Here is a 26,517-nt window from a genome sequence, read left to right as displayed (position 1 = left end):
ACCTTTTAACCATGCACAGTTCTAAGAGGTTGCAGAGTAAGGAAATGCAGGACAAAGAAGTGGAGCAAGTGTCGCGGGGGCCAGGCTGCCAGCACCAGGGACAGGAGACCTGGTGAACGCAGTGAGGACAAGACCACTCAGGGCTTTGGACCCACACGGTTGGCTTAAGTCAATGTGTTAGAGGTGTATACTAAGCAATTTGCACTCGTTAATTTAAACATACAAAGGGGAACCTTTTAGGGTAAACTACGGCAGCAACTGCAACTGCATCTAAAAAACGTCTGATTTTCTGTGGCCAGAGACATGGAGCAGGGACACATTGTCCAAGGTGGTCACCGATAACACACGGCGGACTACGTGCACAGGGACTGGCGGCGCATGCGAGCTCACGTCTCCTCAGGAGGCCTGCGCGCCTACCTGTGATCCGGTTCTCGATCTCCCCCTGCATCTGGAGGGAGTCCACATAGATGGTCCGGTTCCCGATGAAGCGTGCGCAGGCGATCCCCCGGTAGGGCTGGCAGAACCCGTCCTCATGGTCATCATCTCTGGGAAACACACAGTCTTGTTTCACCGGAAGTGTGAGTACCCCTGACTTTTTTTTTTTTTCCAATCTGACACCTTATGACCTAGCTGCCATCTTTTTCCTTGGTATTTACCCTGGTGAATGGAAAACGTATGTCCAGACAAAAACCTGCACATAATGTAACAGTTTTATGCATAACTGCCCAAACTTGGAAGTAACCAAGACATCCTTCAGTAGGTAAATGGATAATAAACTGTGGCCCATCCAGACAGTGGGATATTATGCAGCGTCAAAAAAATGACATGGAGGAACTTTAAATGCCTATTGCCAAGGAAAGAAGCCAATCCGTAAAGGCTGCATACTGTATGATTCCAACTACATAACATTCTAAAAAAGACAAAACTACAGGGACAACAAAAAGATCAGTGGCTGCCAGGGTTGGGCTGGGGATGGGGGTGGAGGGGGTGGGGGGTAACCATGGCCAGGCAGTGGGTAGGGATGGATGAATAGGTGGAACGCAGAGGATTTTTAGGGCATGGAATTGCTCTGTATGACACTATAATGGTGGATATATGTCATTCTACATTTCTCCAAACCCATATAGAGTGTACACCAAGAGTGACCCTAAGGTAAACTATGGACTTTAGTTAATAACAATGTATCACTATTGGCTCATCAATTGTAACAAATACACCCCACTAATGCAAGATTTATCAATAGAGGAAATTTGGACATGTGCATGTGTGTACATGAGAACTCTCTGTACTTTATGTTCAATTTTTATGCAAACCTAAAATTGCTCTAAAATATAAAGTCTATCAACTTTTTAAAACACCCAGCATCTTTAATGGGGGATAGAACCAGGGGAGGAGTGAGTGTGAAAGAGGAATTATAAACATGAAGTGTGCACGAGTGAGTACGCATTCATGTACATGTACAAATACACACAAAATGTTAAATGGTAACATGCTTTATCTCACCCTTAAACTACATCAGAAACATTACTGCAAACCCTTATACACTTCCATTGTTTGCAAACGAGGCTTTTAGGGAAATGATGAAAATCCAAAATCTGTGTTCAACCTTTAAATTGTAGGAGAGAAATCTTTGAACTGGAGAAAAACAATGGAGGGGATGCCAAAAGCCTGGTCCTTGCAGAATTTGTACCAGGAATTGTGCTTCTTATGCCACAGAGGCGTGACTTTGTCACTGCTACACAGACAGCACAGAGCGCATGTGTAAATATGGGGGACACAGAAGGAGACTCGGAAAAGCATGGCCTCCCTCTTGGCCCTGCCGTCTGGACTTCCCAGGGCCTGCAGGGAACAGCCTGCACAAGTCCCGTTTGAGTATGGGATAATTTTTTTGGCAGAACCGTAGTCCTGCCTTCAGCTTCGAAGTTTAGTCATTCAAAGTACCCAGATGCTTTTCAAAGCGACCCTCAGAATGCTCCAAGGAGACAGTACGAGTGGACCACAGCAGATACATCAGGGCTGCTGTCTGCTGGGGGGCAAAAGAGAGGGAGGGACCTGGGGCTCCCAGGACAAACTTTTGACAAGGGCACAGACCTGTAGTAAGTCACTTATTTTCTAGCAAATCTGCAACCTGCCCATAAGCCTAAGAACACTTGTCATTCCATCCTATACTGATTTGGACCATCCCCAAATGGAATCTGTATTCTCTCCATTTAACCAAATGGACTTCGAAATCCCTATCCCGGCTCCCTCACAAGGGTAAGATCTGCACACTTGTGACAGTGCAGACAATAGGTCTGGCAGAACACCCTCTCTACAGCCGCCTCTGCCTGATTCTCCCTCCTCTGCTGTCTTCTCAGTCCCTGAAGAAAATCTCTCTTTCAAAGAAAACCATCTGGAGCCATAAATAATCTAAGTAAGGAGGTTCTGACGTCAACAAGAGCCCGAGGCCCTTTCTCTCAAATTCGCTTTCTTTGGGACAAGGATTCCTTAAATATAGTTTAAATAGGCAAACACATGTGTTAACAATACCCACCCACCCAACCACCCCCCTGCACTCTAAGCTAGAATTAACTGTTGATTAAATCAAAACAAATGCCTATACTTGCCAGACACACCAACACAGGGAAAGTCAACTCTGCCTGGTGTGCGTGCAACGTGTCAGTTTGCAGGCTGGGTTCAGGGTGCTTGCCTACTCTGCCAGGAAAATCATTAAGATGTGTGTACTCTAATTAACGTCATCTACACCTAGGGTATAAGATTTGATTCAGTCAGTCCCCTCAGGGGACCCCAAAAGAGTAACAATTTCTTTTCTCCGCTTTAAGAGTCAAGGAATGGAAAGCCTGTTCCCTCACTTTGGGCTCCTCCCTGGCCACTAGTGAGGTGCCCCCTGGATGGGGAGGACAAGGGAAGTGCAGGGAACACTTGCTGAAAAGGGACTCGAGGCCATCACATCTCATCCACAGCTTACTCATCTTAGTGGACTTCCAAACTGAACTTCAGAGAATGCCCAAAATCCAAACAGAAGTGGCTGGAAAATGATGTTGTTCAGGTTTTTGAATTTTGAGAAAACAAGTGGGAAGTACTTTATGTTTTCAAACAGATTATGTTTTATTTTTACCTGGCATATTTTGGGATCTCTGAAGAGTGACATATCTGAAGAAAGTCTGTAAAACTAATCACTCAGACCAAAGGAAAGCTCTGGGACAGAAGGGGTCATCTGTAAATCCCTTAAGCCACAACTCAAACACATGCTCACCAAATTCAGAACATCAATGTTATGGAATTCAATGTTGGACATCTCCTATATTCCTAAGGCTGCCTAGGTACTGATCCAAGGCTTAATGACAGAGATGAAAAAGAAACACACCAAGAAGTTCGTGGTCAAGGAGGGGAGAGAGATAAATAACTATAATATTGGGTAAAACAAACAAACAAACAAAAGCAATGGGAAAAGAGGAGGAGATTGAGAGGAGAGGAAGGAATCAACATGTTGTGATAGGAAGTGCTTCTTCACAAAGGGCTGAGGAGATGGTGGGGCTGATCGCCAACCTTCTCCCCAAATGGTACATGTTAAGAACAAAAATTAGTTTCAAAAGCTTAGAAAAATTCATGGATATAAATATGAACGGCCTTTAAAGGAAAATAAGGCTCCTTTGAGGTTGAAAAGTAATCAATGCCAAAATTCAAATAAAAAAAAATAACCTTATAGAACTTCTAGACATAAAAATTATGGCTGTTGAAAAACAAAACAAGGGGCCAGCCGAGTGGCGCAATGGTTAAGAACTGGCCTGGGACACCAGAGGGCCCCGGTTCAGATCCCACATATGAGGGCCAGTGACACTGCCCTCTACAGCTAAGATGCTGAACAACAGAACGACAGCAACTTGTCTGTTCCCCTTCCCCCATTCCCCAATAAAAATCTTTTAAAAAAAAAAAAAAGAAAAACACAACAAAACAAAACAAATAATTCAAATATAGCTACATATTGTATAGGAATTTAACATTTCTTTCCCCCTATGGTTTGTGTTAAAAGTGGTAAAACCATTTCATAATTGTTTTTCTTATTATGAAAGGGTCTGTGTCTGCTTGAGTGAAGCAGAGGAAGCTATATGTCAGATTTGGGGTGGGAGGCAGAGCAAAAGCACCGAGTAAACTGAAGTTAATCACTTAACAAAGACTGAAGCTAAACTCCATAAGCTTCAAGTGATCTGACAGTAATCTAACATGCTGCTGTAATAAAATACTCTTCAGAGGAAGGTAACAAAATCTAGAGTACCAACCACAATGTTCTGCATACAATAAAAAATTACCAGACATGTGAAGAAACAGCAAAATATAACCTATGGTCAAGAGAAACCAACCCAAAGATGGCCCAGATGTTAGAATTAGCAGACCAGGACTTTAAGGAACTATAAGTATGGAAAACAATAAGCAAAAGAAGGTACAATGAAGATACAGGTAATTATAGGGGAGATGGAAACTTTAAATGAATCAAAGGGAAGAAATGAAACACACAATCTCCAATAAAACATGGTATTAACAGAGTGTATAAAACAGAAGAAAGTCAGTAAACTTGACAGGTCATTTGAAAATTTCCACACCGAAACCAAGAGAGACAAAAAGATTGACAAAAAATAAACAGGGCCTCAGTGAGCTGTGGGAAAGCACAAGGCGTCTAACTCATGTGCAGTCAAGACCCTGGGCGGAGAGGAGAGGCGCATGGTTTCAGGGAAAAGGTTTGAATAAATCATGGCCAATTTCCCCCAAATTTGATTAAAAAACAGTTACATACCAAGCAAGAAATGTCAGTGACAAGAAAGAAGGACAAATACAAAGGAAACCACACCTACACACATCACAGTCAACCTGCTGAAAACCTAGGATAAATAGAAATGGGAGGACATGACAAATAGTGGCTGACCCTTATCAGAAACAATGCAAAACAGAAAAGACCAGGGAATGACAGTTTCAGTGAACTAGCAGAGAAAATGAACTGTGAACCTGGAATTCCATACTCAGCAAAAACATATTTCAAATAAAAGGGTCTATTAATAAAAAAGACATAAACACGAATGCACCTAATATCAGGCTTCAAAATATATGAACAAGAATTGACAGAACTAGAGGACAACTCAGAAAAATCCACAATTATAGTTGAAAATTTTAACACCTGTCTCTCAGCAATTAATGGAACTAGACAAAAAAAAAAATAGTGAAGAAACAACAGTGGAAATAGTAACCACCCCTGTGACCTACTGGACATTTGAAGGACGATATACCCAACAAGACAGCATACGTTTCAGTGCACATGGCACGTTCACCCAGAGAGACCATTGCTCACCACAAAATAACTCACAATTAAGTTTAAAAGAATTGAAACCACACTCTAATCACAAAGAATTAAATTAGAAATCAATAACAAAAGATATTTAGAAATTCTGCAAATATTTGGAAATTAAATAGCATACTTCTGGATAACCTTTGGGCTCAAAAAGAAAATACAAAAAAAATTAAATAGGATTTTAAATGGAATGTGAAAATATGAAATACAAAAAAAAAAAAAGAAAACAGGATAGCATGCAGTTAAAACAGTAATTAGAGATAAACTTATAGCTTTAAATGCTTAAATTAGGTAAGTTTTTATACCTTAAAAACAATGTCAAATTAAACCTGAAGTAAAGTCAAAAGTTGGTTCTTCAAACAGTTAAAATTGCTAACACCTAGAAAAAAATAATTAAGAAAAAGAGAAGCACACATTACCAATGTTAGGAATGCACAAGGGGACATCACTAAAGACTGTAACAAATGTTAAAAGATAACAAGAAATAACATGAACAAATATATGAACATAGATCCAACAACTTAGAAAAAAAGTTACAAATTCCTTGAGAAAAACAAAGTGAAAATAGAGATAAAAACTCAGAAAAGCCCTAAATCTATTACTTGAAGTTGCAATAAAAAACCATCCCATAATTAAAATTCCAGCTCCAAATAATAGAAACTGGTGAATTCTGTCAAACTTTTAAGGAAGAAACATCAGCAATTTTACACAAAGTCTTTCAGAAAATAAAGGAGTAAGAAATACTTTCTAATTCATTTTACGAGGCAAGCATAACCTTGATAGAAATACCTGTCATCCTAAGGACATCCTAAAGATATTACAGACTAATTTGCCTCCTGATCAAAGGGGCAACACACTCGGCGAAACAACAGCAAACTGGACTCAGCAAAATAACATTACAGAAATGGGTAATGGGCCAACTGGGTTAACCCAGGAATACAAAGTTACTTGAACATTTAAAGAACTATCACTGAAAACACAGAGAGAAACCATGCTATTATCTCACTTGAAATAGGAAAAAAGTTGACAAAGGTCAACAGTCATTCAATAACAAAACTCTCACCAAACAAAGAAAATAATTTCCTCAATCTAATTTTTAAATGCATCTATGAGAAGCCTACAATGAATATCTTACTTCATGGTGAAATATGGTACATGTTCCCCATAGAAATGAAAGTAAGACAAAGATATCGGCTCTTGGCACTTCTATCCAATATTGCATGGAGGTCCTAACCATTAGGATAATTAGGTAAGTAGGTAGGTAGGTAGGTAAGTAGGTAGGTAGATAGGTAGATAGGTAGATAGATAGACAGATAGATAGACAGACTGACAGACAGGAAGAAAACAAATAGATAAATGGCTTACATATTGGAAAAGAAGAAATAAAACTCTGTACTCACAGATGATATCATAATTTACATAGCAAATCCTAAGGAATATATTTAAAAGGTACTAAAACTAATATGGATTTAGTAAGGTCACAGGATACGGTAAGTACAATCACTTGTATTTCTATATGTGAGCAACAATTAGCAAATAATTAAAAAATATATAACATTTACAATAACATTAAAAATACATAAAAGAGTAGTCAAATTCAGAGACAGAAAGTAGAATGGTGGCTGCCAGGGGCTGGGGTAGAGGGCATGGGGAGTTAGTGTTTAATGGGGCAGAGATTCGGTTTGGGAAGCTGAGAAAACTCTAGAGATTGATGCTCAACAATGTGAGTGCACTTAATGCCACTCAATTATACACTTTCAAATGGTTAAAATGCACAGGAATAAAATTAATAAAATATGTACAAAACATCCAATTCAAACTTCAAAATACTGCAGAGAGAATGGAAAGAAAACCTAAATAAACAGAAATATATACCATTTCATAGTTGGAATACTCAATAGTTTTAAGAAGTCAATTCTCCCAAAGTGCTATACCACGCTATCAAAATCCTAACAGGATTTCCCCACAAATTACTTTTAATTACAAAAGAAAAAATAACTATATAATGAGAAAATGGATCTTAACCAGTGAGCAAAATGAGCATCATCAGTAAGGAGAAACTGACATCATGTAGATGTGATATCCTGAAAAGGAAACACCACATATGTGCTACTTCAGGCACAAATGTGTAACCCGAATTTAACCATGAGTAAACATCAGTCAAACCTAAATTCAGAGACATCCTATAAAACAACCACCCTGCAATTGTCAAGAATTTCAATGTCACGAAAGGTCAAGGAACTGTTCCAGATTATAGGAGACTAAAGCAACATGGTGAGGATGCTGTACTGGAGGAGAGGGATCTAAATGGCATGATGGGGCAGTTAAAGAAACTGGAGGATGAATGGCAATTCAAAGACAGATATTCTGGATTTCAAGCTGCTGTTTTGTAAGGAAACATCATTGCTCTTAGGGAACACACACTGAAATACAAAGGGGCAAAGGAGTGTAATAAATGCAACATAGTCTCAAATGATTCAGAAAAAATAATGATTACAAATAGGTATGCATAGAGGAAATGATAAGTCAAATACGGCAAAATGATAAAAATTGGTAAACCTGAGTAAAGAGCATATGGAGCTACTTATTACTATTTTGGTAACTTTTTCATAGGTTCAAAGTTATCTCAAAATCAAAAGTTGAAAAACATCCCAGTAGGCACTTTTGTAGAAATTGACAAACTGATTTTAGGACTTACACGCAAATGCAAAGGTACTAGACTAGCCAAAACAGTATGGAAAGAGAACAAGAATGATGGAGGATTTACACCACCTGATTGTAAGACTCACAAAATGTCACAATTATTCAGACAATATGGTATTGGGGTGTAAGGATAGATCCATAGAACATGGTAGAGCATCCCAAAATAGACCCTCACAATGGGTCAACTGATTTTCAATAGAGGCACAAAGGTATGCATGGAGGACAGGACCATTTCTCAAACATGGTGCTGGAACAACTGGATATTTGTATGGAATAAAATGAACTTACACCCACAACTCATACTGTTCATAGAAATTGCTTTTGAGATGGATCACGGACCTAAACATAAAAGCTAAAGTTATATCACTTACAAGAGGAAACATAGGACACAGGAGAATATATAGCACCAAGGTAGACAAAGCCAAAGATTTCTTAGACATGATGCATTAAAGAAAAAAGTGATAAATACTGTTCATAGAAATTGCTTTTGAGATGGATCACGGACCTAAACATAAAAGCTAAAGTTATATCACTTACAAGAGGAAACATAGGACACAGGAGAATATATAGCACCAAGGTAGACAAAGCCAAAGATTTCTTAGACATGATGCATTAAAGAAAAAAGTGATAAATTAGTCTTATCAAAATTAAATTTTCCTGCTCATCAAAAGACAGAATCAAGAAATTAAAAAGGCAAATCACAGGCTGGGAGAAAACATTTTATATATCTGACAAAGGAATGATACACAGAATATATAAAGATCTCCCATAACTCAATAGGAAGACAAAAACACAGTACAATTGGACAAAAGGCCTAACAGAGACTTCACACTAGTGTAGCCTAAAAAGATGGTCCCATTTTTAGTGATCGAGAAAATGTCAATTAAACCATCATGAATCCTCACAACACAAGACACTGGAATGGCTAAAATTCAATGGCTGACAACATCAAATGCTGACGAGGATGTGGAGCAACTGAACTCATCCTTTGCTGGTGGCAGTGGAAAATGGAGACCACTTTGGAGAAGAGTTTGGCAATTTCTTATACAGTTTATATATGCCTCTGACCCAGCAATCCCACACCTAGAATTTGTTCTAGAGAAATGAGAACATGTTCACAAAAATACTTGAACACAATGTTATAATTGCCCTAAACTAGAAACCCAAATGTCCACCAACAGGTGAATAAACATATTATAATATCTTCATACAACAGAATACCTGCCATCAATAAAAGGGAATAAACCACAGGAAGAATCTTTCAGATATTCTATTTTGTGAAAGAAGCCAGACATAAGAGTCTCCCAAGAGCATGTTAGCAGCACAAGGCAGGAAGCTTTAGTTTTTGTCTGTTTTGTTCATTGTCATAACCCCAACACCTTGAACAGGGACTAACCCATACATAGTTGGCCCTCCATGTAAATGTGTTAAATGAATGAATGATTTCCTTGAAAATCAGACACCATACTGTATTCTTACTTCTCTCTACTGCTAAGATGAAATATTCCTAGCATCCAATTTTACTGATGTCATATTAAATGTGGCAAAAGTGTCCACTTGGTCAAATGAGCACACCTAACACCAATTCATGTGAATAAAAACAGTCAGCAAATCTTTTAGAAACACTGACATTTGCCACAGACACCTGTAAGGCCAGGATCCCATGAGGCCCCCAGAGGCAGAGAAATAGCGGCTCCAGTATGACCAGTCCACTAGGAAGTAAATGTTACTGTTTTCCACAGTGTTCACGGGGCTGGTCTCTCCCAGGTAAACCTTGGAAGGCTGGAATTTCCTTGGGTGAGTGTAGAGGTCAGTGTGTATAAAGCTCTCATCCATGCATAATAGGGCATAATAGCTAATACATGGGCTCTAGCGAACACAAAAAGACTTAGTGGGGACACTGAATGTGTTACAACATGCCAAGTGCTAATATGATCATTACTGCTGAAGTGCAAGCATTTTCATTTGTGTCGCTACATGGTCTGAATTAAGGAAACAGTATGTGTATTACTCTAAGAACCTTACTGATGATTGTCTGTTTACTCACTTATTGCCTATATCACAATCTTAAAATAAATTAAGTTTCTATCTTCTATTCAAATTCTGTACTACAGTATTTAAGGAGAGTTATTTTTTCCAGAAAATAAAACCTATCACAACAAGAAGTCATAGAAAAAAATTACGTTGGCTTCTCCCCTCCTTCCAACTCAATTTGATTAGGTTGGTGGTAATGCTGTTAATATCAAATGCTAAATGTCAGCCATTTGCCTGACTTAGTCTACTTACCAAAAGTAAGGCAGCTTGGTTTCTCCCTGGAAGGAGTCATTTTAATTACTGGCTTGTCAGTTGGCAGTCTTTTTTTTGTTTTTTTAGTAGTGCAATTTTCCTGTAATTAGGATAAAGTTTGAACTAGATTTATGATAAATTAAAATTTATGATAAATTATGATAAAAATAGCAACGGAAGGCATGTGAGGTAGAAGGCAGTTGAGCTCTGTTTAGACATGCAAAGGTGCCTTTGAGTCATCAGTCTGGAGATACCCATTATGGGGCTAAATTTGAGGGCCTTGAGATAGGGAGATAAGTCAGACCTGGAAATGGAGATTCCAGGGTTATGAACACATGGGGGGAGAACGGCTGAAGCCTTGGGATTACCTACAGTTTGTGAAGTAAGAAAATAAGAGGGCTCAGGATTCGGCCTCAAGGAAGGTGATTTCCCAGAGGTCAATAATTAACTGACTGTTAATTGTCCAAAAGCACAATATACATTTCTTCAAGCAGTCGTTTGTTGAAGCACAGTGTGTGTGCACACACTTGTGGGCCATGAGGTTGGCCCAGGAGAACAATACAGGAAACAGAAAGTGTGACGCTTAAGCTTCAAGGAGCAACCCTGCCCCCCCCCCAGCCCTGCCTCCATACCACCAGGCCGCCCCACCGGTGTATGTAGGGGTCTATGACCGTGAAAGTGAACCATTTTTTAGAAGAGCAGATAAAAATGAAACCCATATATGAAATGTGAGACACAGCCTCGCATTAATCCCCTCGCATTACCAAAATACTACCTGAGTAAGCTATAATAACCCTGTCTTTGAACCTACATCTGTGGGAAAAGAGCCTGTTCTTAAAGCTTTTGTTCACCATATACACACTCTCCTAACTACCCACTGCAAATGGGTGGAAAGAAAAACAATGTTTAATGGTAGTAACTCCCTTAACCTCTAAGGATGTCCATCACCCACTTCCCCCAACACACACAAACTGCTGTTCACCATGCTGCTAGCGTTCACGTGTGTGGACGTGTGAGGGCAGCAGCTGGGGAAAGAGAGCAATGAGTTTGGAGCAGGTGAGTGACCATTCCTGTTCACGTTTCAGACCAACAGCAGTGTGTCCTGGCGTTGACGAGCTGCAATTAGGGATCAACCAAGGCTATGTTATTATTCACTGCACAACTCTCCATTTGTAGGTACAGGATACACCACTAGACCAACAATGAAAGAGCTCCAACTGCCATGCATTTTCTCAGGAAATAGCCTGAGAGAGGAGTCACAGCACAGAGTAAGCTGGTGATATTCCAGAGAACAGAGAACTTGTGGATGATTCTGTTGTAAGCCCATTGATTTTCCCTCTTTCTGTCTTTGTTTTGGGTAACCTCCACAGATACCAAAAAGGAGGTGGAAGTTAGTATACTGAAACACAATCATAGTCAATGGGTGGAAAAAAACCAAGCCACAGAAAAACCACCACCAATGGGCTGGTGCCTCAGACTACAAAATATTGATCTAAGAAAGTCATCTGCCAGCACAAAGTCAGTAGACCAATTCAGTATTGATAGAATAACTCACCCCAACCGAGTGGATTTCAGTCTAGAACTGTAAAGTTACTTAACAATAGGAGCTCTATTATGTAACATAATATTAATATTTTGAAAGGAGAAAAACTACACAATCACCTTTGTGTTTGAAAAAGTAACTGCAAAAATCAAACTTGTATGTAATTTGTAATTCCAATAAAATTCACATGAACGACTGAAAGACGGTTAAGATAATTTAGAAAAATGGTACAGTAATAAAGTAAATGAAACAGCTCAGGCTACCATAACAAATACCAGAGACTAGGTGACTTAAACAAACATTGACTTCTCTGTTCTGACAAGCTCAATATCAAAGTGATGGTCTATTCAGTTCCTAGCTCTCAGGTGGCTACCTTCTTGCCATATCCTCATGTGGGGTGGGGAGAGAGGGGGAGGAGGAGGGGAAAGGAGGATAGAGAGAGAGAGAGAGAGAGAGAGAGAGAGAGAGAGCAAAAAGAGAGAGGGAGAATATCTCTGATATCTCTTCCTGTTCTTATGAGGACACTAGTCCTACCAGATCAGGGCCCACCTTATGATTCCATTTAACCCTCATTACCCTCTTAAAGGACTTCTCTCTAATATAATCACATGGGGGTGGGGTGGGGGGTAAGGCTTCAAACTATGAATTTGGGAAGAAACCATTCAGTCCATAGCAGTAGGTGAAACAATTTCTCCCTATACAGCAAGATACACTATAAAGCTATACTGTTGGAATACTGTGGTATTATTCCAGTTACAGAAGCTGCTGGATGCAAACAGAGTGCCTAGAAGCAGATCTGCATGTATAGAAATTTCACATATAACAGAGGTGACAGTAAATTTATTGATTACAAATGAAGCTATTCATTAGATGGTGCCCAAGGCATGATATAGAAAAAGATTGCAATAGAACCCTAACTTATACCAGCATAAAAATCAATTCTAGATGGAGTATAAGTTATGTAAAATTATATATAGTATTTTAAAACTTGCAAATCAATAAGGAAAAGACAAACATACTACTGAAAACTGGACAAAATACAGTCCATTCTGGTTATCTGTGGTAGTTATTTTCTATAAAATCACCACAAACACTGAATTACCAAATACTGAGTCATTGCTCCTAGTGGAAAAACAGAAATAGTTTACTGCGAATCTGTGGTCATAACATTTTCATCAACCAATCAATATATAACATAATATTGTTTTATGTGTGTTTCTGTTTTTCTTTTATTCACATTGAGTTCATTGCCAGTAGCGCTCACTGTAACCCGTGCCTGACCGGAGCTCATCTAGGACGTGTTTCCTCCATAAGACACATCACAGCTTTTCACTTAGGCCACCAGACATCACTTTGTACTGTGCATGGGGCCATATTGAATAGCAAAATCACAAACAAAAAGCACAAAATGTAAACAGACCTCAAAAAGGATGCTTGTTTGTAGTAGGAGACAGACTTCAGCTGAGAGCATGTGCTGTGGCGACTCAAATGTTTCACTGCTCTGCACGTGTTCATGAGTGACTGTGAAAACACTGAGTACTAATTTTGGGGTTGCAAAGAAATTTTAGTAACAATTTGCAACTATGAAATCTGCAAACGAGGATAAACTGTACATGAACAGGCAATTTAATGCCTAGTAAACCAACAAAAATATGTCCAACTTCATTATTTACTGGTCAAGTCCAATGTAAAATTACTATAAATTACCATTGGACACCCAAGACATTGGCAAAATGTGAAGTTCTGATGATACACATGCTGGGAAATGTGGAGAAATGAGAACTTGTGCTTCACTGGTGGGACTATGAATTGCTGACCCCCCTAGGAGGGCAATCTGGTCACACCTGGTTGCAGTGGGAGGGGCACGCCTGATATTCCACTCCCAAGTCTCTGTCCCCAGGCAACTCTCACCCATCCAGACAAGAAGACATGGACAGATGTTCACATAAGATGGTCTGTATCAGCGAAAACAACCAACCTTCACTCAGCAGGCACATAAACAATTAAAGTAGGACTGATTCATAGAATGGAATGCTGTATATTCATTAAAATGAACGTCACCTGCATGTATTAACATGAACTTCCTCACCAACTTCCACAAAATGTACTTATATGCTATTTACAAGAGACCTACATGAAACAGAACACAAAAAGGTTGAAAAAAGAAAGTGGGACAGAAATAATAAGGGGGGTTCTCAGCAAATGCAAATGAAAAGCAAGTAGATGCAACAATATTATTGGGTTGTCGAAAAAGTCATGACGTATTTTTTTCTATGTTTTTTGTTGCAAAAATGATTCATGACTTTTCTAACAACACATTATCCGGAAAACTGAACTCAAGGTGAAAAGCATTAAAAGGAACTTAAAAACAAACCAAAACAAAAGCTGCGCAGCCTCAAACCTGTAGGTATTTAAGAAAATACACACAAATTTAAAAAGTAGAAAACTGATAGAAATTGTCAAATCCAGAATGATTAAGAAACGGATGACTTTCACATATTTTCAGATATCTGTAACCCATATGGACAAAAAATACAGACACTTTTAATGACATACTTAACATATGTGATCTAATGCATAAATAGAAATATATGTGGCCACCATCAGAGCACACTTATTTTTTGAAACGACAGAAAATATTCACAAAAATTAATCTTTATCTAATTGGCTACAAAGAAAAACTTAACAAATTAACAAAGTAAAATACATTCCAAATTCACCGACAATAATGCAACAAAAATCAGAAAATAGCAAAAAATAAAAGCCTATGTGCCTGGGTACAGGACGAAGAAGATGTAGCCAAAATAGCATTCAGAGGAAACTTTAGAGTTTTAAATGCATGTGTTTGAAAATTTAAAATGACTAATAAAAATTACATTTTTAGGACATTAGAATGACATAAAGAGCACTTGCATTAAAACTTACATATACTGAAATGCACAAATTTTAAGTATCCATTAATAATACACACCAGGGGCTGGCTGAGTGGCGTGTTGGTTAGGAGTTGGCTTGGGACGCCAGCTCTGAGCAGCAGGACCCTGGTTCAGATCCCACATGAGGGCCAGTGACACTGCACCCTCTACAGCTAAGATGGTGAACAACAGCTCGACCTGGAGCTGGGCTGCAGTAAGTTGCTGGTGAAGGTGTAGGCTGCAGTGGGGCTGGCTGGCAGCTGGTGTGTGCTTTCGTGTGCTGCTGTGAGTTGCCGTGAGCGGCTGTCCAATGACTAGTGAGCGACTGCCTCACCCGGGAAGAGCGCAATGATAATACCAACATGGGCCAGTGAAGCGACGTCCTCCACAACTAGACTGAAGAACAAAAGGACAGCAACTTGTCTGTTCCCCTCCCCCGATTCCCCAATAAAAATCTTTTAAAAATAAAAAATAAATAATACACACCAGAACGGCCCAGCTTAAAAAGACTGACCAGACCAAATGCTGGTAAACACATGCATTGACCAGAACTCCCCCACCTGTCGATGGGAGTGCAAAATGGTACTGCCACCTAGGGTAAATCTCAGGTATTTCGTACAGCACATAAGCCAGCAATTCTATTCCTAGGTATTTACTTAAGAGAAATGAAAACATATGTCCATAAAAAATTCATCACATCTGATTCATAATAGTCAAAAGATACACTCTGCTCACGTGTCCATCAACAGAATAGATAAACCAACTGGTGCAGTCATAGAATGGAACACTATTCAGCAACAAAAAGCAGCAGCCTGATACATGTACAACATGGATAAATCTCAAAGATAATGCTAAGTGAAGGAAGCCAGGCTTAAGTGCCTATGTGCAATAGGATTTCATTTCCATAACATTCTAAAACACATATAACTAGTCCATGGCAGAAAAACATCAGAACGGTGGTTACCTGAGGAGGGGGGGATTTGACTAGGAAGTTACATTAATAGGAATGTTATGTGCCTGGATAGGGGTTTGGATTGCAGAGGTTTCTGCATTTGTAGGAACTTATTAATTGAATACTTAAGATTTATGCATTTCATTGTCTATAAGGTTTAACTCAAAAAGAAGAAACAAGAATAGTACACAGATCTCTTCCATTGATGAGCAAATAACAACCAAGGTTCAACTATAAGAGGAGGGCACACACAAGCCACACAAGGGACACACCTGGAGTGCATGGCACAAGTGACCAGGAAGACTGCACCACTGAGCCCTACAGGACACCTACTACATAAGGCCACTCTACTAAGACCGGAAGACATAGCAGCCCTACCTAACACATAGAAAAAACATAGGGAGGCAGCCAAAATGAAGAGACAAAGGAACATTTCCCAAATTAAAAGAATAGAACAGAGCTCCAGAAAAAGAACTACACAAAATTTAGACAAGTAATCTACCAGACACAGAGTTCCAAACGCTGGTTATAAGGATGCTCAATGGTCTCAGGGAGAACTTCAACAAAGAGATAGGAAGCATAAAAATGGAGACAGAAAACATAATTAAGAACCATTCAGAAATAAATAATACAAAAATGGAAATGAAGACTACAGGGAATCAACAGCTTAAATGAAGTAGAGGATCAAACTAGCAATTTAGAAGATATGATAACAGAAAACACCTAATCAGAATAGCAAGGAGAAAAAAAAACCCCAAAAACTGAGGCAAGTTTAAGGGGCCTCTGGGACAACCTCAAGTGTACCAACATTCACATTAGAGGGGTACCAGAAGGAGAAGAGAAACAGCAAGGAATTGAACACCTATTTGAAGATATAATGACTAGAAACTTCCCTAATCTGTTAAAGGAAATAGACATAGAAGCCCAGGAAGTGCAGAGCGTCCCAAACAAGATGAACCCAAAGAGGCTAACACCAAGACATATCACAATCAAAATGCCAAAGGTTAAAGATAGAGAATCTTAAAAGCAGCAAGAGAAAAGCAGTTAGTTACCTACAAGAGAGCCCCCATAAGATTATCAGCTGATTTCTCAACAGAATCTTTACAGGCCAGAAGGGATAGGCAGGAAATATTCAAAAGTAATGAAAAGCATGGACATACAACCAAGACTACTCTACCCAGAAAAGTGGATAAAGAAGAGGTGGCACATATATAGAATGGAATATTACTCAGCTGTAAAAAAGCAGGAAATCTTGCCATCTGTGAGAACATGGATGAACCTAGAGGGTACTGTGCTGAGTGTAGTAAGTCAGATAGCGAAAGAGGAATGCCATATGATTTCACTTATAAGTGGAATCTAAAGAACAAAATGAACAAACAAATGAAATAGAAACAAAGTCAAAGATACAGAGAATATTTGATGGTTGCCAGATGGGAGTGGGGTTGTGGATAGGTGAAAAGGGGAAGGGATCAAGAAGTACAAATTGGTTGTTACACATAAGTCATGGGGATGTAAAGTAAAGCATAGGGAATGTAGTCATAATATGGCAATAGCTATGTATAGTGCCAGATGGGTACCAGTCAGGGGGATCACTTCTTAAATTATATAAATGTCTAACCACTATGCTGTACATTTAAACTAATATAAAATAATATTGACTTTGAGTGAAAAATTAAAAAGCAGGGAAAAGACAAAACAAGAATAAGAGGTTCAAAGTTCTCGATATAAAATAAATAAGTCATGAGGATGTAATATACAGCATAGGGAATATAGTTAATAATATTGTGATAAGGTGATAAATTGTCAGATGGCTGCTGGACTTATCATGGTGATAATTTCTTTAGCATAGGGAATATAATCAACAATATGGTAATAACTATGTATAGTGCTAGTTGGGTACTGTTGAATAACTATGATGTATACCTAAAACTAATATAATATTGTATGTTAACTATATTTTAATAAAAACCTTAAAAAAAAGAATAGTACACAGATACTGAACTCATGTTAATGATTCCAATGCTGAAAAATTTTAGGATAAGTGTACAAATATCTGCAACTTGTGAAAGGATAAAAAATTAAGATGGATTGATGGATGGAGATGAATGAAAAGATAAGCAATAAAGCTAGCACAGTATAATGTAAATGGTAGGCTGGCTGGTAGGTGTATGGATTGGATGATCAGTATAAAATTCTTTCTACTTTTCCATATGTTTGAAATTTTTCACAATAAATGTTAAGAAAAAAGGATATGTTAAAACATGAAGAAAGTGGTCCTTGATATTTAATTTAGATATTAATTTTTCCCAAATTTATCTAAAAATTCATTGCAACTCCAATCAAAATACCATCAGAATTTTTCAAGGAAATTAGGGTGTTCTTTAACAAGACACATGAAAACTGACATAATTATTGATAAATGACAGAAGCATTTAAGTTTCTATGTGATCAATAAGACAAATAATTATTCAAAATCATTAAGAAACAACGAAAGGACAATGGGCAAGGACTACAAAGAGACAGCTGACAAAGAAGAACCACGAGGCCAGAACACATCTGTCCTCGAGCAAGCCTCGGTGACGGAGAAGGGAGGATTGAGCCCTCAACACCAATCTTCACCCTGCTGAGTCACAAAATGAACAGGTTTGGATATCATGTTGGAGAGAAGGAGAAACGGGCTCTCTCCTGTGTGACAGGGATGCGACCTGTGCACACCACGTGGTGGGACTGCTTACACACAGGTGCCCTCCTCTTCAAAATGCCCCCTAGAGAAAATGTCCACCAGTCTCGGGACACAAACAGGGAGACCATTGTGTGTGTGGAAACAGACATTCCTGTCACTGCAGGGAGAGTCACGCACTCAGTGGACAGAGAGGCAGAAAGACTATCGGGAAAATTTGCAAGACACTGATGCAGGTCATTACACATGCCAAGTATAATGTCTTCTATGTAAACAAGTGGATAGAAATGAGATGTTCCATCTATCTCTCTAGGTACGTGGATGCACTAGTGCTGAGAGGGCCCTGCTCTGGCCACACCCTTGTGACAATGGAGGTGAGCTTGGGGCAAAGGCTGAAGGGATGGGATGCGGTGAACGTTCAATTTACCAGACCTGCCCAAATTATGTGCAGGAATGTGTTCATTTAATCCATAATTAAAAATGCAAAGAAAATAAGTGTAAAAATACTGTTAAAATTTTAATGTAAAATTTAAATATGTAAATATATATTTGATATTTATATATTTAATAAATTACATTATAATCATAAAATTATATTTATATACTTTATAATATGTTTTTATATCATATTTATATAAATTATATATAAATATGGTATAAAAAGGAAGTAATATTTCAATGCTTGAAATGATTTATACCTTTTCCCAAAGCCTCCCAGATGTTCCCTTGGTACAATTTCTTCTTCTCTCACTCTGCGCACGAATAATCATTAAGGAGAAATGCTTTAGCGCTATTGCTCAGCACAGAACATTCTCCTGAGTCTGCCTTGTGTGGGCAGCGCCTGATGTGTGCTCAGAGGGCCTGGCCCACCCACCTCGCCCCGGTAGCCAGTGTTTATGAGGTGCTGGGGGACATGGATGTGCAAACAGGCTCAGCTAGCCAATGCACAGCATCTGTGTCACTGTTTAGAACACTTGGAGGTGAAGCTATTGCTCTCCCACGTGTCTGGGTAGGAAATGAGGAATCTGCCTCTGCTAACCCCCGACACAGACACTGACGTGGTTCTCAGGCACACGACAACAACGTGTGGGGTCCAGGGAGACATCTTCCCACAATGGGATGAGTGTGGTGACAAGATGCTGCTCCAGGAGTCAGAAGCCTGAGTTCACAGCAGGAACTGTTCACAGTAAAGACCCTGAGCCAGGCTCCAAGCCCCGGGCTCCCCATGGTCATGGGTGACGGGGCCCGCCATGGTGGTGGGTGGTGCTGGGGCTCCAGGGAGAACTGCCACCCTGGTTCCAAATGTGTTTGGACACCAGGTCCCAGTGGCCCCAGGCAACCTGGTTTATGTGCTGATACTCCTTGCAGGTGCCCTGGAAGGTCACGACCACTGAAAGGAACTAGCAATGGCTGTTTTTATGACATTTTTCCCAACATTAAACTGGAAAATACAATAATTTTCCAGCCCACAACAGGCTCACTGCCATCGTTGTGTGAACTTCAGCCAACTTTCAGCAAATTCAGCAAAGACATGTGTTTACTGGATTTAAAACCTGGATTCTTACGTAATGAAAATCCTCAGAGAATGAGAAAATGGCCTGAGGAAAACAGATACTTACTGAAAGTTATGATTTGGGCTGTGTGTTGGACCTAAAAAGAAAAAAGGACATGTTATTAGTATTTCATGATTTGGAATCAAACTTTTTCCAATGCAGCCAATAGTGAAGGTAGCCACAGCCCAGGATGGTCATTTGTGGTGAGCTGTTCTTGGCCAGGCTCTGGTCCTGCCCAGGACGCTGTGCCAGGGGCAGGGAGACCACAAAACATGGAGGGGCACTCTGTCCATGCAGAAATGTCTGGACATACTTCTGAAGTTTTTGCTGTCTTTCTCTCTCTCTCTTCTCATCTAAGGTTGACTCCAAGATCTGTTTTACTCATCAGTGACAGAATGGTCTTGAGGTTGGTGTGACAGGCTGGGGCACTGCAGGGGACCTTCTCACAACTGGGATGAAAGGGAACACATTCCTTCCAGCCATTTAATTCAGTTGCCACCTGTGATAAGCACAGGAGTATGGGACTGTCATCACACTGGGCCAGGTTTGAGGGGGTGGGGGTATTGGGCCTGGGGTGGGGAAGCCTCCAAGGCAGTGTGTGGCAGCCTGCCTGCAAGGTGACTTGTGACACACAGCCTGCTGGCAGTGTGACCCCATAACACGCGCCTGCCGGCTGAATCTTGCAGCTCACCTTTGTGCCTGTGATTATGTCCTGCTCCAGGTTTACAGACCCTCCATCTGTGTCCCTGTTCTTTTATTATAGTGAATGGGGAACAGGCTAAGCCAGGGCCTCGTGCACAAATGGGAACGGCCCTGGGGAACAGCTTTATAGATTTCCTCCTGCTGACGTGTGTACGCTTAGTTTCAAACTGCAAATTAATCTCCCCTTTGGTGGCTGGGAAGCTCTGAGTTGCAAACTGACAGGCCCACACTGTCCCCACTTACCGAGCCGCACAAACAGGACGCCGGTGGCAGTAATGGTCTTCATCCCGTTGGTGGCCACACACTGGTAGTAGCCGGTGTCTGTCGTGTCCAGGTCTTGGATCCGTAGCCGAGAGCCATACTCTGTCTTCCGGATGATGACCCGCCGGGGCTCCTGCACCACCGGGGCATCATTCTTCAGCCACCGCACGCTGGGGGGCGGGTTGCCGGCCACCTTGCAGTGCAGAATTGCAGTCTGCCCTTGGACTATGGTGATGTTGTTCACTGGCTCCAGAAAGTTCAGGAAGTAACCTACAAAGGAAGTGTCACAAAAGAGCAGACTTTAGCAAGGGCTGGAGGCAAGGGCTGGCTGGGCTCTTGCAAGGCGCTGCCTCGGGAAGGCTTCAATTTCTCTCACAAACATGCTGTCCACTCTCATTACCATACACCATGGCGGTAAAGGTGTTTTAGAATGTTGCCATGAACACTGCATTAGGGACTATGGAAGCAGTGCTGTGGCTGAGCCTCTCATCAAAGCATTTTCATTAAACTAACAATGCATAACCTTGTTTTATGTGTGTTTCTGTTTAAAGACACCTTATTTAACATACACATATTGTTGAGTCAATAACACTGAGCTCATGGCCAGCAGCGCTGTAACCCACGCCTGAAAGAGGTTAATCTAGCACACATGTTTTCTCCATAAGGCACGTCATAGCTTCTTCACTTAGGACACCAGACAGCACTTCAATACCATTATTAGGGGCATTTTAAGCAGTGAAATCACCAACAAAAATGTTAAAAAACATGGGATGATAGACCACGAAAAGGACACATTTACGGTGTGAGCTGAAACAATGAGTCAGAGCGTTGCCTCCTTCAGCCTCAGCTGGGAACGTGAGCAGCAGGCAATTCAAACTTTCTCTGCTCTGGGCACATCTGTGAATGACCACAAAAGCACGTGAGTGAGTACTGATCTGGGGTTACAAACACACTTTAGGCAGCAGATGAAAACGGAATCTGGAAATGAGGACTGGCTGTACTTCTCTTTTCTCCAAACCTAATCTAATCTCACTAATTAATTATGTAAATTTATGCTCAGAAAATGCATGCTCCTCCTGCCACACCAGAGACGTCCTCAGACACAAGCCAATCCCTGGCTTGAACAGAACAAAAATGACAAGGCTGAGTGTTGCTGAAAGCTCTGTCCCACGGCACCCACGTCAGGGGCAGGAAGACGCCACCTGGGATTCACACTCTGCAGGGAAAACAGGTCTAAAACCACCCAGAATACAGAGCAGGCAGGGCTGGAAACACTGCCCTGGAAGGGGGACCCCAGTTCAACCTGGGGCAGGAGCGCTCAGCTGGTGAAATAGGCAGTGGGAAAAAGAGGAACTGGAACAGCCAGTGGAGAAAGGTGTTTGTGTGTGCGGGTGTGTCTAGTGTGTGTGGTATGTGGTGTGTGTGTGTGTGTGTGTGTGTGTGTGTGGTATGTGCATGGTACATGTTTGTGGAATGTTTTGTGTGTGTGTGGTGCGGTGTGTGTGTGTGATGTGTGCATGTGTGATGCAGGTTGGGGCTGGGGTTTACTCTCTCTTAAGGTAAACATGCATGCTAAAATTACATCACACACAAATAAGGCAAGGCAGATAGGACAATCAATCATCAGGAGATGAACTCACTTCAGACAAGACAGTGAAATCTGAAAACGACTATAAAATACATTCGTGTTCTGAATCTTTTGGCTTGATTTCTGGTTGGCCTCTATGCTTAAAAAAAATAAATAAAGTTGAAAGATTGAAAGATGGCATATCTCTGTTATTACTGATTTAACCGGATGGAAAATTACAGGATTTCTAGTGGACCCTGGGGATAAGTTTCGCAGGATGGGTGCTGGCCCCTAGACATCAGGTGGTAGGTGGTAGCTGAGGGGATGAGAGGCTGTGGGTTTCAAGATGAAGGGACGGTTTTCCCTCACAAGGGAGAGTGGATAGCTATCTGTCTGGAAAGGTGTCACCAATTCAAACTGATTATTATTAATAATATCATTAAGTTCTACCTTGCTTGTCTGCTAGGCAGCCCTCTTCTCAATGCACTGAATTAAGTTGTAGAAGAGAATCCTTAGGGATGACACAAAGCTGGAAGGTAACTTAAGTATCAATGACAACCCCCTGAAAAGATGGGCTGGATCAAGCAGGGTGAGATTCCAGATATCATTCTGGGTGACGTTAAAGATGTTAATTCTTCATTAACTCAACAGTACCAGCTCAACTTGGGGAGACCAGCATTCCTGAGGTTCCTGCACCAGACCCTGCATCTTTGAACACAAAATCAAGTCTTATTTGACAATCTGCTGCCATCTGAGCTGCCTAAATTATGGTGAGCACCATTGCTTCACTGTGCTCTGGCCAGGGCCCATCTTAATCAGAGGGTTTCATATGAAGCACGTTCAAGTTGCTTCATAGTCAAACACTTCATTAAGGTCTTCATAACATTAAATGCACAGTAGGGCACATAAAATAGCCATCAATTTGTAATTTAACATAGCAAATGACATATTAAAGTCACAACAATCTCCTCCTCTTGGCATAAGTTCAATTATAACTCTCATCTCTACACTGGTGACAAACCATGGTTTCCCAGCAGCCACAGCAACACTTTGCGTAAAGCTGGGGTGTGAATGTCTGTGTCTCTGAGCTGATTGTCAACAATCCAAAAGGAGCAGGCCCAGGAGTTCTGGGGGTCCAGGCACAGTGGTTGTGATGATTGTCAACTCATACAACTGGGGGCTAGCTCGAGTCATTCTGCTACCACATCCCTCCATTTTTAAGGCATTTGTGTACATCAACTTGGGACATTTCCATTGGTTGGTTAAATATCTTGAAAGATATAGCAGGATCTTTTTCTTCAACAGGAAAGAAACATTTGTCTAGAAAGGGAGGAAAGGGAGGGTTGTGGTCAGAGAAGACAGTTAAGGAGAACATTCTTTTTGTACAACTTAGAAGGAAGCCTGGGGAGAAACTGAGATTGTCCAATCCCCTACCATAAATGGACCCCAAGTATCTACTTCTTTGCAAGAATATCTCTTTTACATCGAATGGTATGGAAACATGGAATTCTTCTTCATTCCCATCAACAGCTTCTCCTACACACTTGATTAACAAGCTGACAACTGTTTAGATTTAGGCTTTCTGTTTCCCCCAAGAAGGCTCTTTTTTGGGAATTACAGACCAGATGAGCTCCTGCCTGCTCTGCCCTCTGCAGTGCAGAAAGCTTGGTGTCCACCCCTATTTGACACCATGAAACCATCTACTGGAGTCATAACAAGGCTTAATTCAGGGATGGTGCCAGTACTTTCCTTTTAGATGCTTCAGTAGTAACTGAAGTAGCATGGACTGAAGCAATCCACCTGGGCTGGAATCAAGCGCCTGACACAGTTGATTTAATCATCAAAGCACTCTTATGTTTCTAGGAAATAGCCAAAATGGCAAATCCATAGAGACAGAAAACAGATGAGTGGTTGTCAGAGGCTGGGGGAAGGGAGATTAGGGACTGACTCAGTGGGAATGGGGTCTCCCTTTGGTGGGATGAAATAAATGTAGTCCTGGGACCAGGAAATACCCTCTGAGGAGGATGGGCAAGGTCAGGCCAGGGGAACAAATCAGATAAAAGCAAGTGTTGGGGGGGCAGCGCGGGAATGTCAAGCAAAAGGGAGCAGGCTACTCTGTGGCAAGCGTCCTTCCCAGCTGGCTGACAACCAACAATTGCCTTAAGCTTTGCTGTGACTCTGGGGTAAGGCCCTCCCAATTCCGGGGAGCCTCAGGCGCCCTGTTTAAGCAGATCGCCTTACTCTCACTCACCCTAAAACCACACCTTCCTCAATTTACAGAAAACAAAGGAGAACCTAAGACCTAGTCCACATGTGGGGTTCTTACCAGCTCATCTCCATCCTATACCATCTAAACCAATGGGCTGCAATCTGCCTTCCCACTGGGGTCACCTGGGAGCATGTACAGAAGACCCACCTGAACCCACGGCAGTTACGTCTCAGACAGTGCCTGTGGCCTGGGCTGAGAACCCCACTCCTAAGGGCTGAAGAGAAAGGAAAGCTGTCGTTTCAGTGAACTAGACGTGGCCAAGAGTGAACTTAGAGCAGACCTGAAACAACACTGATAAAAGCATCCTGGGACTGGAAAGACTGTCCCTGACTGGCCAGCACCCGTATCTGAAAGGCTGTGGATGTAAGGGCATGCAGAACGCCTGTCCAGCTGGGAAGGCACTGGACGGGACCCCATGTCCCCATTGAGTCAGCCGCCTTCACGTTCTCTGGACGCACAGAGACCAAAACCACAGGTGGACACCATGATGACTTCATAAATTCATAGCCCCCTCCCTAGGTAGGTGAATAAAGAAAGCTAAGACGTCAGGAAGAAAGTAGGAAGACAGATAATGGAGAAAAGCTAATTTATATCCCTGGTATCAATGCTTCCGTAATTTTCTCTACCCTTCCCACACTCTCCCCCACTGAAGGGGGAGGGGTGTCCCTTGCTCTTCCTAAAACACACCCAGCTTGTCCCTCGTTGTGCTTGGTCGAGAACACCCTGTCCTCAGATCTTTGCTATTCTCAAGGTGCAAGTCTCTGCCTCAGAGGGTGTACCCTGGCTGCCCCACCTAAAACAACCTCCACATACTTCTCATCTTGCTCCGCACCCCATTGATCTTGGCCGGTTGCTATGGCAATGTCACCGTTTGTTCAATTATGATGACGAAAATACATTTAGACATCAAGAATAACAAATGCTACTTTTGGGGCTAGTTTCTCAAATTCAGTTTAGAATCATCATGATAAGTTCCATGTAAAAACTGGTGTGTTGATGGAGAAAGAACTGCTATTATTTGTATAAAACTACTCTCTTGACAATGCTGAGAACGTAAGATCTGTGTCACTACTGCAGACCTCATCTATTAACAAGTGTTATCACTTTCTTCATACAGATTTTCCATTTATTTTCAGGCAGTTTTCGAGATACTCTGTAATTTTCCTTACTATTGCATGACTGTTTTATTTTTATTATTTCCATATAAGTGGCTTAAGACTTATAGGGAAACAATAAGATGTTTATATATTGTACTAATTTCTTGCTGTTGCTGTAACAAATTAGCACAAATATAGCATAAAACAACACAAATTTACTGTCTTGCTGCTCTGGAGTCAGAAGTCCTAAAATGCAGGTGTCATGAGGCTGCCTTCCTTCAGGAGGCTGCAGGGGTTTGTCCCCTTGCCATTCTTGGCTTCCAAGGGCCACCGCACACCCTGGCTCCTGGCGCTCCTGTCATCACTACAACCTCTGCTTCTTATCACACCTCCAGCTAGTGATCTGACCCTCCTGCCTCCCCTATAAGGACCATTGTGATCACCCTGGGTCCATCTGAATCATCCAAGATCATTTCCTCATGCGCTTGAGTGTCTTGCAAAAGGTTTTTGGCCACTGGGGCTCTCCTTCTGCGGCTGTCTGTTCACATCTTTACACTGTTGCTCTTTTTCTAACTTCTGCAGTTAATGAATTTTCTTTTTGCTTTTCTTTTTTTTTTTTTCAACTTTTTTTTTTCTTTTTTTTTTTTTAAG

At 41.0% G+C, this 26,517-nt stretch overlaps 1 protein-coding gene across 2 annotated transcripts in view; it reads right to left on the bottom strand.

The window, feature by feature from the left end:
- The window catches only part of ROR2 (receptor tyrosine kinase like orphan receptor 2), a 235,286-nt gene that overhangs the window by 12,201 nt on the left and 196,568 nt on the right, over positions 1–26,517 (bottom strand). For both annotated transcript variants that reach the window (XR_002126885.1, XM_019668688.1), the window contains exons 3-5: positions 20,916–21,203; positions 20,037–20,067; positions 418–545 (exon numbers count right to left, since the gene is read on the bottom strand). Coding sequence is in view for 1 of the 2 variants with exons in the window: in XM_019668688.1 (XP_019524233.1) it covers positions 418–545; positions 20,037–20,067; positions 20,916–21,203 (447 nt within the window). In the remaining variant the exon portion in view is untranslated. The remainder of the gene's footprint in view (positions 1–417; positions 546–20,036; positions 20,068–20,915; positions 21,204–26,517) is intronic.

This window comes from Hipposideros armiger, unplaced genomic scaffold, assembly GCF_001890085.2.
Source record: "Hipposideros armiger isolate ML-2016 unplaced genomic scaffold, ASM189008v1 scaffold_532, whole genome shotgun sequence".
Taxonomy (NCBI): domain Eukaryota; kingdom Metazoa; phylum Chordata; class Mammalia; order Chiroptera; family Hipposideridae; genus Hipposideros; species Hipposideros armiger.
This window is presented reverse-complemented; position numbering and strand designations above follow the sequence as displayed.